This window comes from Thunnus albacares, chromosome 15 (genome assembly GCF_914725855.1).
Source record: "Thunnus albacares chromosome 15, fThuAlb1.1, whole genome shotgun sequence".
Lineage (NCBI taxonomy): Eukaryota > Metazoa > Chordata > Actinopteri > Scombriformes > Scombridae > Thunnus > Thunnus albacares.
The window spans coordinates 20,404,289-20,419,053 of record NC_058120.1 but is presented as its reverse complement, the minus strand read 5'-3'; the positions used below and the strand labels follow the sequence as shown (position 1 = coordinate 20,419,053).

At 40.6% G+C, this 14,765-nt stretch overlaps 2 protein-coding genes across 2 annotated transcripts in view; one reads left to right on the top strand and one right to left on the bottom strand.

Moving 5' to 3' along the window:
• The window catches only part of pld1a (phospholipase D1a), a 32,700-nt gene extending 24,914 nt beyond the window's left edge, over positions 1 to 7,786 (bottom strand). Inside the window, exon 1 of the mRNA XM_044375584.1 lies at positions 7,615 to 7,786. The gene's annotated coding sequence lies outside the window, so the exon portion shown is untranslated. The remainder of the gene's footprint in view (positions 1 to 7,614) is intronic.
• Positions 7,787 to 10,370: 2,584 nt separating this feature from the next.
• On the top strand, positions 10,371 to 13,268 carry ghsra (growth hormone secretagogue receptor a). The gene is made up of 2 exons (XM_044375302.1): positions 10,371 to 12,252; positions 12,411 to 13,268. The coding sequence occupies exons 1-2, from the start codon at positions 11,412 to 11,414 to the stop codon at positions 12,722 to 12,724; spliced, it is 1,155 nt and encodes a 384-aa protein (XP_044231237.1). The 5' UTR covers positions 10,371 to 11,411; the 3' UTR covers positions 12,725 to 13,268.
• The last annotated feature ends 1,497 nt before the right edge of the window (positions 13,269 to 14,765 follow it).

Below are 14,765 nucleotides of genomic sequence, written 5' to 3'. Positions count from 1 at the left end.
TCACACCCTCTGAGACTCTTACTTGTCCGCTGATCAGCTGTCACTAAAGCCTAAATTTAACACCGATTTGACCATAATTTGTTTGAGTTTAACCTTAAACTGAAACCTACATACCCAGCCGAAAGAACACACCCTGCTCAAGTTTTAAAAAACGGGTAAATTGTATTTCTTTCCCTGCAAAGTGCTAAATTCCTCTGTTTGGAACTAAAAATGTCTGTGACAAGTGAATAACACACAAACACATACACCAACAGATAGCAGCTTGACAGTAAACATTCCCACTCTTGAACAAGATCCAACATGCTCCTACAGTCAGAAGAGTCACCAGCAGTCACACCTACAGTGTCTGCATGTCTGTCTGCTTCCAGTTGTCCAGGCCATTAACTCTTCATTCATAGTCTTGTTTTTTTGTCTGAAACAAGAACACTAATGTAATGTTCATAAACATTCTTATTGTTTGAATCAATAACTTGAGTAACAAATTATTTAAACTCCCTTTTTTAATGTTTTTTTTTTAATTTTCAACCTGTGCCATTCTCAAGTTTTGTCAATTACGTCGACACTGACACTGAAGAACACATTTTGTGAAGTCACATTTTGCAGAGAGGGACAACAGCGTGGGGGAAGACATTTCACACAGTTAAAAAACAGTGTGATGTCTAATTTAGTCCATGTACAGAAGTATAGAGCGTGCATTTTGTCCCACTGACCTTTCATGATGATCAAACAACTAAATGTTTTTATGTGCAAGTTACATAATGCCATCAAGATCTACTTGATGGTAATTCATTTTTCATTGTTTTTAGTCTTCAAGATTAAAAAAAGATCATGCAGTTGTGTAACAATCTATCAAAGTGTATGTGTTTTCATACCACAAACCACCAAAATTAAGTCCTACAGCAAAGAGAAAGCAATTTTTTTTTGGATTTGGTCTTTGTAGACATATGGGATGCATCAATGTCATTCAATTCAACAAGGCCCACTGGTTAACTAAGAACCTTTCCAAGTGTATGTGGAGTTCATGCAATCTTAGTTCCAGAAGAAATATTTATGACAGTGCGGTTATCTCCCTGCTCTAAGAATACCCATGACCACCCACAGGCTTGACTCTCACATAGGTCAACTGCAGAGGGACCTGGAATGCTGAATGTGGTTTGAATGTGTGCATATAGACTCAGATGTCAAACATATATGCATGCACACACACGCACAAAAGCTCTGGTCATGGTAATTCTGTTCATGCAACCTGACGGTTGAGCAGAGAGAGGGTGAGAATGTAATGGAACTGCGGGAGTTATCTCTGTACTCCATTCCAATTGTACACTGCCTACTTCCTGCTTCCTGTCCTGTTGTCATGGAGATAGTTTTAACAGCCAGCAAGCAGCTTATATATAAATATCAACAGAAAGAGCTAAGAGTGTCCGCCTCTCCCTTCATGTGCTCGCATCCCTCTTAAATGTCAATTAGTTGGAATTGACACACTGTGAAATCATAGATGAAGAAATGAAAGAATGTTGAGTGGGAGAAGAACTGCAGAGTTTCAGGAGGGGGTGAAGCAAAGAGAGAGAAATATTAGGCATCATAAAAGTAAAGTGCATGGGCATTCGTCAATCTTTTCAACATGTGACACATGGAAAATTTTGTCTCTCCCCCTGCACTGCAGAACCATTAAGAACACGTCATGCTGGGACCAAATCTCAAATTCTAATATTGCCAAAACCATTACTGAGAATGTGACATTTAACTCAGCATTTATGGTGGGCTGTGTGCTACTGGTGAACAGAGAAAGTTTGGTACCGCTTTCTAATGAAGGCACAGTTTATAAAGGGCTTATAGAGGAAGTTGTAGTTAATGTTTTATTAATGGTTAATAAATAATTTACTAAAGCTTAATAGCTCGGCTATTAAGTACTAATTATGAGTTGCAATGTTGGTGAAAAATCTAGCTGGATGGCATTTAATCATCTTCCAGCAGGACACAAATTAACAGCTTATTAAGATTTACAATTAAAGACTTAAAGACCTTTATTTAACCAATTAAGATTTATAATTACAAATGACTTACTTAGTTTTGTTGGTGACTCATTAGAAAGTGAGAATCCTGTTTTTATGACATTTAAGTCTTTAATTGTAAATGATAGCAGCACTTTTCCAGAACGTCAGAGGTTAAAAAGTCCATGGAGTAGCCTTCCTGTTAAACTAAAGAATTACATAGTGTCTCTATTCATTCCTTATCAATATTTATAACTGGAGACTTGATTATTATTGATTATTAGAAAGACTTGAAAGTTAATTGCTCACCAACCAGGAAACCCAGACATTGTTCTAACTAAAGGCTTACAACCTCTCCATTGAGCATTAGTTGATGATTTGTTAACGTTTCATCATTATGTTCAACTTTTTTTAGTGGACCCTCATGGACAGCCGTGTTGGATATACAGTCCCTTACATGGTTCCACCTGCTCTCTTGAGATTTTTCATAGCATAATAAACTTCTGTCTGAGGTTTTGAAATAAGAAAAGAAGAGACACACTCTTGTTTGTCTGTGTTATGCAGCAGTTCCTTCCTTGTAGCCTCGCTTCTCCAACAGTGCAAAGACCTGAGAGGGACACATGGGAAGGAAGACGAGGTCACCCTGCCATGTGTATCTACTGGCAGAAAAAAAAAAAATCTTCATCCAGTATCAGTTTCTTACCTAAGCTGTCCAAAAATCAAGTTCAGCCAAGAAATTTGTGTGAATTGCAGCCAAAAGTTTGATTCACTGCCAAACCTTTGTGAGCGTGGGAAGGTACTGCCACTGATTCACATGTAAAATGATCATGTGTGTCTGAAACTCGTTCTTTCATCTTTAATCATACTCTTGTATTTCTTGCACAACTAAATATGAAACCACTGTTTCATTTAACACTAGATAGATGGGTGATTTAGGGCTTTTTTATCATCTCATTGGTATGCTATGAGTGCCTCTTTTTTTAGGTTGCTTGCAGTGATGAACAGAACATATTCATAAACAAAGACACTACAGCCTTTTTCCTGGTCTATACATAAATTATCTTTTTACACAAAAGCAGCATGATAATGATGTGACTTGTCTGATCTAGTCTGGAGGTGGGAACTTGCCATGCTCCAGCTACAGCTGGAACTTGAGTTGCGCTCACTGCATGAGTCCTAAACCAAATACTGAAAGCTTTGAACAGGGAAATAGTGACAATTTCCTCACCCAGATCTGGCTGTAGAATATTTACATTTCAAATATGCTACGGAAAATGATAGGGCATCCTGGTGGTACAGAGGTGTATGGTAACATACAGATTATTTTTATCATTTAAAAAGGAATTCACCACACCAATATTCCACTCTCATTCTTTGCACGTCATCTCCTTTTTCGCTCCACTCGTTCACACCGCTCTCAACTGCTTAACGTCTATTAAAACAGAATTTCCCAAATGATTCATTCTTCTCACTCATTCTCCTTGTTACAGTATGGTCAATGTTTTTTGGAATATAGAAAATCCAACATCATATTTTTTCTCATTTCCTTGGCCAAACGAAGACAAGGTGAAGTAATGTCAGTAAACCAATTGTAGCACAGCTCCAGATCAGTTTGATAGCGGAGGATGTTTTGGCATCATAAACACCAAGAGTATACCAATTCAAACAGATAGTAATCACACAAAGAGCAATCCAGTCTATAAAGAAGCAGAGATACTGCAGGGCTACATGTATTGCGGGATGATATCATTTTACCAATCTACAAATGTCCTGTTGTTCATATGAGTGAGTCAGAGCAAGCTGCAATTAAAAATTAACGAAATGTCACTGACGTCTTTGTGACACATTCAAAGAGTTTCGATCTCATGTTATTGCAACGTGGTGGCTCATTGCTTTGAGAATCAGTTTGATTATTTTATTTGGAAGTGTGCATACAATACATTTGTGCTTTGAGAAAAGGGGAAGAAGAAGACAAGACAGTTTGAGCAAAGTTGAACAAATTCCAACATTTCATAACAAAGATGTGGGATGCACCGGGCATTAGAAATTTCTGAGTTACTGTAACAGTAGATTATTTTTCATATTTATGGTGAGACACAATGATCAAGAATTAGTCATCATCAGTGACCAACTATCACTATTATCATCACCACTTATTTTAAGTTCTACTGACCAAATGACTCTTCATCACCACCCAGTCAAAGCCAGATTAAACAGTTACATCAGCATCTGTGTAGTGACAGAAACTTGTTTTACCCAAAAATGCATCAACAATTATACATACCAGTTTCTGTCTTCATTAAACTGAACTCTGCCTATGTCAAATGTCAGCTGATGCTCCTACTTTTGTCCCTCTACACCAGGCCTGCAATACATGTCTGAAAAGTGTCAAATTATTGGAGAGAACACTGGAGGCGGACTGAATATCTGTGTCAACATCAGCTGAGGTGCTGTCACTGATTACCCATCGAGTGTTAAGAAAAATAGATAACTTGTGAAATGTACCATTTATTCCTGGATGTGGCATAACAAACTTGATATTTACAAAGTACTGAGACAAACACAGTGAATGATCTAAATATCTCTAAAGATACCATACAATCAGTACATACAAAAACACTCACAATCACACATTTACACAAACACACACACACATACATAATACATACATACAATGAAGATCGCATAGAAACATTGCTTGGCATTTACAGATCGCATGGTGCCAAGCTCCTCATGGCGCAGATGGTACAAATAGAGAGAGCGAGAGAAGATGGAGGGAGGTAGGGAGAGAGAAGCAACAAGGGTCTGTGACACCTCTCTTTCTCTGCCCACACTAAGCTGCCTATTATCTAATCCTTCACACCATGGATAGGGGGGATAGGGATGGTCAGAAAGGCATAGAAAGCAAGACATACAGTACAAGTAGATGCCAGAAAAAGACAGGGAGCAATCGTCGTCGTCACCAGAGTGGCGTTCTGCTGGCGTAAACACAAGGCATCATTGTACTGAAGGAGTGAGGGAACTGCTCTCTCTGCTCTCTCTCCTCCAGCCAAGCCCGACTCAGCCCAACCAAACCAGCCAAGTTTGAGCCTGGAAACAACCAAACTATAACTTGTGTCCAGACCACTAAAGTGACTCACCATGATTAAAGTAGCAGAGAAGAAAGTATAGAAAGCGTTTGTGCTCTTGGCTTTAAAGGGTCAGTTTGTCCAAATTACCAGCTCCAGTGGTAGTATGGAGATAGTTTAAGGTGTTAAAATACTTGCCTCTGAGATTTTTGCCACCAACCCAGTACAATTAAGCTGAATGGAATAGTGCCTGTGGTGCTCACAACTCCTAGAAAACAAAGTGGTTTTGGCCAATCTGCTGTTTCTGTCAGAGCCTCTCAGGATTGGAACAATTTACCACAACACATAAGAAACTGTGCCAACTACCATTTATTCACCACAACGTTAAGAGCCTGGTTCATTAGAAATCAAACTTGTGAACGCTAGAACAGTGAGGTGTTTTTTTGCATTGTTTGTTGTCTTATTTGTCATTATTATGCTTGATGTAAGAGCTGCTCTTGCTTAACATAGGCTCTCTACATAATGTCCACACTTCATCAGTCCTGCTATGCTATTTGTTGAATGTGCTGTCATGCTGTTTGTTGATTTTGTGTGTCTTAAAAGGCTAACTTTCTTGCCTCTATGTAGTGCAGCTTCTGTTTGTATCTGCATATTCTCACCACTTGTACTGTTGATTGTAATTTCAATGATTTTATTCGCAACGTCTGTGATTTCAACTATTTGCCTGCCCAGGGACACAACTATTGAAAATTAGCCTTTCTGGCTAACTCTAGCATATTTTCAGAAATGTTATTAAAGTCCTTGTCAAATAACGTAATAAAATTTTAAAAAATAACAACAACAACAACAATTTAAAAAGCTCTTTCCAGATGTTCCAGTTAATCAGCAGACCACATTGTGAACAGATTTCATTGGAACTTCTTTCTACAGAAGAAATCATTTGCATGGAAATTGTGGATTTGTGGATTTATGGATTATCTTGAGTAATGGACACATTGTGTCTGGAAAAATATGTTGAATTCATTAAATGTGACATTTAGATGCTGTGGGCAATTGTTTTTGGGGACGCAGGCAGAAATCTCTGACACAGATATCCTCAAAACATGTGAAAATCAAACCAAAACTATTTGCATGACTAAGAACTACTGAGTCAAAAAATATATTTTTTTGTAATTTGGGTGAACCAAATTGAAAGGTTTGCAAGAAAATAATCTGAGTGCCCTGGACCTCATTACTTGAGCAATCATGAGGCAGGACATGAAGCAGGTCTGTATACAAGCCAAAAAGTAGCTACACTGATCCGACAGAGACTTTACACACAAAGTAGGTGCTAATGATGAATGGTGAATTCCAAAGAGCACATTGGCATTTTACAGTATTTAAATAAATCATTTCTATTTTTGCATATGAGAACCTTTTCATTTGTCTTCTCCACAGAAGCAAAACAGTATTGTCTGCTGCATAACTTTAAGATTTAAACCTCTTATCTATAGAGGTATCATATAGGAAAACTCTAGACTTCTTCCCAGTGTTAGCTATAAACAGTCTTGTGATGCAGAAAAAAAGCTACACAAACACTGTCTGTTGTACAATCCTAAACATAATGCTTCAATTACCCGCAGATTATCATTTCTAAGGCAGTGGTTGGAAGCTCGAAGCAGCCTGCCATATGGCAGACTGTAGTCCACATCTGGAATACGTTTACTAAATCTGTTTTCAATGTTAAAAATATTTCAAATCCCTCCTGAAAAAAACACTGCAATAAGATAAATTTCTTATTACATGACTTTAAATTCAGCTCACAAACCGAGCAAGACAGCGCCACATAGTACAGGTCAATACAGTGAAACACACATGCACACACATAAAGCCTAAGGCAGGAATAACAATTAAGTTTATGTTTATGCTGGCAACACAAGAGAGAGTATTGAGGTTGTGCTTATTCTACTGCCTGTGCAAAAGGAAGACTACTGAATGCCAAAGGTCAGTATCATGTGTACCAGTTGTTAAGACAGAAGAAGGGGGGTTGTTGGGGGTGAGCAGCAGAGAAAGAGAAGCAAAATATCTCCAGTCTCCCCATGAGATTCCAGCTGCAGCAACTAACTCTCACAACAGGGTGTGAGAAAATGGGCAGCATGCAAACGGACAAACACACACCTGTGGAGTCTTATACAACAAGTAAAACAACACTTGTTGCAATTAATATAAGTGAATACTCTTAACTTATGAGCAAACACAACTGTCTTTACACCCACTTAGTCAAGGATTATCACACACACATCCTCTTCCATGATAGGACAAAAAGATAAACAGACACAGCTACACCTTGTTATGTTAAGTACATATTTGATCTGCAGCTCCCAGTTTGTTTCCATATAATGCAGACATAAAATGACACGACTCAGGCATACTATACATTCTTCTACTTGATCTCACTGACAACCCAAACCCAAGGAATGTCACAGAGACGCATATCTCCCCCCCCCAGCTATGGACGCAAATAGACCAGAGCAAACACAGACTCAAACAGTGAGAGTTAGGGAGACATTACCAACCTGCTCTTTTTGTGGACATGTAGTCCACATGTTGGCTAATCTCATCAATCCACTCGGCTTCACTCAATGGACGGTTTTGCAAAGACACACGCTCTTCACCTGAGCAGGCAAAGAATTGTAGGCAGCAGTGGCAACAAACAGCCAGCTCTGTGCTCCTTGTTCTGTAACTCAGTGTGGCTAAGCAAAACTCATAGTGAACTCTCTCCAACTCCTCATAAAAGGAGGGGTCTCTGAAACTCTAGACCAATCACAGAAGGAGGGTCCTCCCACAAGCAATTTTCATTGGATTAAAAGTGCTGGACTTTGGGTGAAATAGGAGGAGTCCTGTGGGGAGAAAATACTGACAGTGATCTTACCATTATCTCATCAGTTCACACTACGTCACTTTCTCCCTCATCTCCCTGCACTTGTTCAGCCCAAATTCTTTGCGTATTTGTGTTTTGTACATATATGTTTGTATCCCTCTATGTCAGGGTGTGTGTCTCACCTTCTACATCTATGCATTAATGAAGATGTAAGACTGTCTGTGTGTCTTTTAGCCATTTTTGCACTAATAAAACAATAAAACACATGAAACATAAGTCATAAGAAAAAAGCATATAGACTTATGAAATAGAAAAAATAAAACAAGGACAACCATGCTGTGCGTAGTTAACTAACTGCACTAACTGTGCGTACACATGCTATGTGTGTGTTCCTGCTGACTGAGCTCTCATCTAAAGAAATTTATCCTCATATCACACCTGTAGCAGAAACCATTCATTGTGGCCTCACAAGCATCCACATTCAAGTACAAAATTATAAAAGAATCTCTTCCTCCATCTTGTGGATAAAAGGATGTACTGCACTACTTACTGACAGAACACACACTCATACGCACAACGATCAAATTTGTGTGGATATCCTTATGACAGGGACTTTAACCTGTAATCTACCACTCCCTTGAAGTTAGTCAAAACGATACCCGAATACCTATCCACACACCTGGCTTTGCCACGTTTACCAACAGACGCGCTCTTGTGCTCATGAACCATAGAGAAATATAGAACTGAAACGATAAATGTATTGCATGTACAGAATACACAGCAATAAAATCCTAAAAAGTTCAGACAGAGAGATGAACGGCAGGAAACTATCTGAGGCCTCTGTTGTGTTATGTAATACAACAGTTCACAGCAAGAAAAATACCAAACAGAAATCACTCATGAGTCTAAAATACAGATGTGATATTTCAGTGAAGATACTGAGTGTTGCTGCTGTTATTACCTCCTGTTGTCCCAGAAATACCCAATTTTGGCATTTTGGTTGCCTCAATAGTAGTGATTTCAGCTTGTTGTTTGGAAATCATTACCATAGTTGCTGTGAGCACAGCCTCATTGAAATGTAAACAGATTACACAGCACAAATGTCAGAAGTTCATAGGTTGAGATTTCTTCTGAATATCAAAAAAAGCCCATCACCCAAATACACACTCACTTGCACAAACACACACATACAGTCTGGACACAGCCAGCTACATACCAGATATGATGAAAAGATCTCACAGAGACTTTGAAAGGCATAACTGTCTTGACATGTTTCCTGCCCGTGTACTTTCCACTGATCTCTCTCTTGTTCTCATTCTCTATTCACTTCTTTCTTTCGCTCTCTCTCTCTCTGTCACACACACACACACGTTTTGATTTAGTGGTCATAAACAAAATGGTATCTGCTGGTACACACAGCGCAAAGGGCAGAGAGATAAGCATGAGTATCACATTAGTGCAGTAAAATGGAAATATATTGCAACACTGATTGTGATGGGATTCACACTTATATATGAAAGTGGCAATTTGGTTAACCAGTGAAGCCTCCAGCAAGCTGTCAGTAAGAAGGTCAGAAAATAGACAGCTGTTTGTCAGTCTTGTTATCAGGCATAATTCTGTTAGAGTTGAGTTTGTAGAGACAGCTGGATCTCAGCCAATGACAATAATGCAGTGGCAGTGGTAGTCAAGCAGGTTATTGAAGTGAGTTTGCACTATGTTCATTACTGTATGTATCTAAACCTGAGTCAGATGGCCTTTGCAAATGAAACTCCACATGATGCTAATTACAAACCCTCTCTGCAACAGCAGTACTGTATTTTTATAAGTGCCTCGTCATGACTCTTTCTGCAGAGGGCAAATTGGAGCCTTGAATGTGCTTCAATCAGACTATTTGACATTTCATGGCTGTGGAGTTATACAATTCCACCAGGGCAGAGAGTTCTGAAATATATAAAAATATATAGATTTGACATAGCACCAGGTAAAAACCGTACATTCCATTTCTTGTACTGTACTTTACCCCAAATAGCTCTTTAAAAATGTTTTAAGGAGCAAACGCCCGACTCATCACTAAAGTGATCCCTATAGAATCTCTATCTTTTTCAACCTCCTTGCAGGATTTGCATCAACTTATTCCAAAACGTGTGCTGCAAAGCCAGACGTTTTACTAAGAAGCAATTCTGAGTCTTATTCAAGGACACTTCAGCAGACTCTTGGCCGTTTGGAAGAGTTTCTGTAAGGTCATTTATGCTCTCTGAAAGAAAAGTGGTGAACAAGTCTCTAAAATTGATGAACATCAAGGGCAGTCATCATTGTCCTAACAGCACCTGTAGGTGGCGTTGCAGCACTGGACTCACTGTAGACCCCAGCACACCGCCCCCCTCTTCAACAGCACCACTTCACCTGTACATGATGTTTTGCGCACTGTGAGTCAGGATTCACACACTGGATATGCGCCACAACTAAAGGAGCCGATTTGGACAGCCTGGACGAATTTCTTTGTATTCTCAACTACTTTATTTGACTTCAATTTGATTATTTGATGACTGTGATGACAATGCGTCGTTCCTACGTGGTGCTTGTGACTTTTATAAAACTGTCTCCGTTCCGTCATACAGTATTTGTTTTCATGTTGGTCGTTGTTTATCCGTTTGTGTTTGGCTGAGTTTGAGCCCCGGCGCCCTCCCTATAGGACAGATGTTCACCGCCGCTGCTGTATCAATACGACCCTGCCTCTGACTCACCATCACATGCTGTCCGGTGCCACTCGTCTCCTGTTCCACTATTTTGTTTTTGTCTGACGCGCTGCTGGTGATGGGAACTTTGGGACTCTGCGCATGAAGAATCCTCGTTTTTTATTTTTTTCCAAAGTACTCTGCAGCTGCGGGCTCCAAGAAACAGAGAATGCAGGAGTTAAACTGTCTTTTAAGTTGTTCTATTTTTTTTAGATAATAGATTTTGTGCTGTGTTTTTTTCCTGCTGTATGTGTTTTGATTGGACTGCATCTCCCCCATGAATTTCGGCTGGCGATGTGTAGCTTACAAATATTAAGCATGTAATTTGTTTTGTAACTTACACGCCTACTCTTCTTATGAACAAGTGGCACCAAACATTTAAGGACCACTTCAGCATGTGTGTTGCAGATGAAGTGGATAATTTGGATCGACCCTAAAATTGCTTGGTGTTCATATCAGAGTCTGGAGAGGACTATCTGTTCCCCGGAGAAACCCAGACGTTTTTTTTTTTCTCAGATCAGAATTGTGACTTAGACTCTTTTCACCTTCATTGTGAACAGGGGTTCAGGTTGGTTGCTAAAGCGCGCAAGGATCTTGGTTTTACGCACGACTGCCAACCTTTAACATTACCTCCGCTACTCAAACAGTGATAATGGGAGGAGAGGGCAGCTCCAAGGGGCTTGAGGAGTCCCTGACTCGGGGTGCCTTTAACAGTCAGGGCCAGGCGCGGCCCCGTGAATAACCGCGCGGCGACAGCATGCCCTCTTGGCCCAATCTCTCGGAGTGCCTCTCCCATAACTGCAGCTGGGAGGAGACCCACAACTTCACAAGGAACAGTGACCTTGATCTCCCTCCTCTAAATTACTACTCAATCCCTCTCCTCACGGGCATCACCATCGCCTGTACGCTGCTGTTTCTGGTCGGGGTGGTCGGGAACGTCATGACCATTTTGGTGGTCAGCAAGTACCGGGACATGCGCACCACCACCAACCTGTACCTGTGCAGCATGGCGGTATCTGACCTGCTCATCTTCCTCTGTATGCCCCTGGACCTCTACCGCATGTGGAGGTACAGGCCCTGGCGCTTTGGGGACGCACTCTGCAAGCTCTTTCAGTTCGTCTCCGAGTCATGCACCTACTCTACCATCCTGAGCATCACCGCGCTTTCAGTGGAGCGCTACCTGGCAATCTGCTTCCCGCTGCGCGCCAAGGCCCTCGTTACCAAAAGGCGGGTGCGCGCCCTCATTCTTCTACTCTGGACAGTGTCCCTGTTGAGCGCCGGACCTGTGTTTGTCATGGTAGGAGTGGAGCGGGACAGCATGGGACCGCCAGATTACATTTCTGAAATGAATGAGACTGGCTTCTTTCTGGAGGCCGGGGACACCAGGGAGTGTAAGATGACGCATTACGCCGTGGAGTCAGGTCTGATGGGGGCCATGGTGTGGCTGAGCTCTGTTTTTTTCTTCATGCCGGTGTTCTGTCTCACAGTGCTCTACAGTCTCATAGGCCGCCGTCTGTGGCAGAGACATAGGGAGACAAACATCAGCTCCCGAGTGGCTCACCGGGACAAGAGCAACAGACAGACCATAAAGATGTTGGGTAAGTTTGGAAAAGGCGCAAATTACGCACAGTGCACGAGGTGGCTCACTTAATTATTCAACATATGAAAGGGTGGACATCAACCACTGAATAAAGTCAAGGTTTTAACTCTATTTTAATTCTCCCCTAACCCTTCCTCATCTCTCCTCTCCTTCCAGTGGTGGTGGTGTTGGCCTTCGTCCTTTGCTGGTTGCCGTTCCACGTTGGTCGCTACCTGCAGTTCCGTTCTCTGGACGCCCCGTCTCCTCTGCTGTCCTTGTTATCAGAGTACTGCAGCTTGGTGTCGGTAGTTCTTTTCTACCTGAGTGCCGCCATCAATCCCATCCTCTATAACACCATGTCCTGGAAATACCGCGGCGCAGCAGCGCGCCTCTTCGGCCTGACAGACAACCAGCTGCCGAGGGGCCGCACAGCAAGCACCGTGAAGGGAGACGGCTCCAACGGCTGGACGGAATCCACTGTCAGCTTCTAAACTTATGACTGTAAAAGTGTCTGGATATAACTATTGAAGTATTAGTCACAAGTTGAAAACGCTGACCTAAACGCCATTATTTCAGTCAGGCTGATAAAAACATTTGCTTTGTACATGTGAGCGCAGCATTTGCCTTTACTTGACTTGGACTAAAAGGACCAGAAGAAGCTGCAAACTCCTATCAAAGAGACCCTTTTGATTTTTTTTTTTTTTTTTTGCACAAATACATTTCTTGTTGGATCACATCAGCAAATTTCACCCACTATTCATACAACACACTCCGCATTGAAAAGCACATCTGGTGGAGTGCAAAATATACACTAGCCTGAAGTGCTTTCATCGATCCAAATGTGAACAACATACAGCACGGGTGCACGCCCCTATGCTCGCACACATAGGCTAAATATTACTATTACTAACATCTGCAATTGCCTTATATTGTACTCATATTCTGGATGACAAAGAAAGCACTGTAGAACTTGTGGCACTGAGCTGTACTCCTTTAGAGAGAGGCAGAGGTGCAGTGTGTATATATGTGTGTGTGTGTGTGTGTGTGTGTGTGTGTGTGTACGGGGGAGGGGTGGGGGTATCTGCATGTGTGTATTAATATTTTGTGCTAGGTGACATGGTTTTGGATGTGATTTATGTTATTTCTTGGAGAGAGTGTGAAAGTGCAAAAATACTATGTCACTTTTTTTTTCTCATGCTGAATGCCCTGTACCTTGGAAATTTAAGTCCATGCTGTGTTGATGCTGCCAAGAAGGGCCATTTGAGTTGGTGGAAAGTCCCCAAAATGAAAATAATTAATATTCCTTGGTAGCCATGTAATCAATGTTGGTGTCTTGAGTTCATTGGAGCCACAAAGCAAATTGATTTCTTGGAATATTTTACAGAATGCAAACATTTCCAAGATATATATCATTATGTTTTGTAATTATATTGCGTTCTTGATAAATGATGTAAATTATTCAAGCAGCAGGCCTCTTACAACTGAAAAGAAAACTGAAAAAAAAAATCTATTCCTACATTCTCACTTAAACCATGCAGTGCATTCAAGCAGCATTAATTTGCTGTGTAGACAAAGAAAGCTGAAATCAACAGTTCAGTTGCCATAAATGCCTCAGCTTCCTGAGATCAATACTGTTCATTTTCATCATGACATGTTTCAGCCATCTCAGGTGTACTGATGTCAGGTACCTTGATACAACATACAGGGCCTTTTCAACAGCTGTGTGGGGAAATGTGCTAGTCTGTGGATTCCAATTGTACAGAACATGTAGCAGATTTGGCTTTTGCAATTTCATAATTTGCCAGATTTGACAAGACTTTGGTAATTAACAAAAACAATTTAGAAAGCTAGAATTGCATTTTTCATCTTCCACACATCCACAGCAGTCAACCTGGATTATTAGCTGTCATGTGGAATCACAGTCTTCTTTGGCACAAATTGTTCCCTACTTCCAAAACTGTTCAGTGTGAGCAAACACAGTGACTTCTTCAATGGCTAAATCAAACACGCACAATGTAAATTATATGATGTATGTTTTATTTATCTTGTTGATTGATTTGTTCAAAGTTTGCATTTTAAATTGACCGCACGGGTGCCCACTTGAAACTATTTTTCACAAGTGACTATAGTACATGATGGTGTGTGCACTGAAAAAGAAATGTCCTAAATGTGCCAAAGGTGACAACCTTCTTAAAATGTCACAACAATGTTCTACATAAGTTTTTGAAGTTGTCTTTAATTTAAATATCTATAAGATAATACAACTGGTGGGAAAAAAATAGTGAGTTTTGTAGAGTGCATCACGCAGCATTATGGACAAAAAGAGGATCAGCGAGGTGTCTATAAGTGATGTTATGCTTGCTTTAACTTGTAAATAGAAGCTTTGTAATGCTACACACTCAATGCTTTATACTCAGATGGTTTCAGCAGTCCAAATCACCATAGCAGCCTCCACTAATCTGCACTGGATTTTAAAAACATAGCCTCCTGGCTCTGAAGAATGTATCTCTGTTAACAAATGTTTCTGACTGC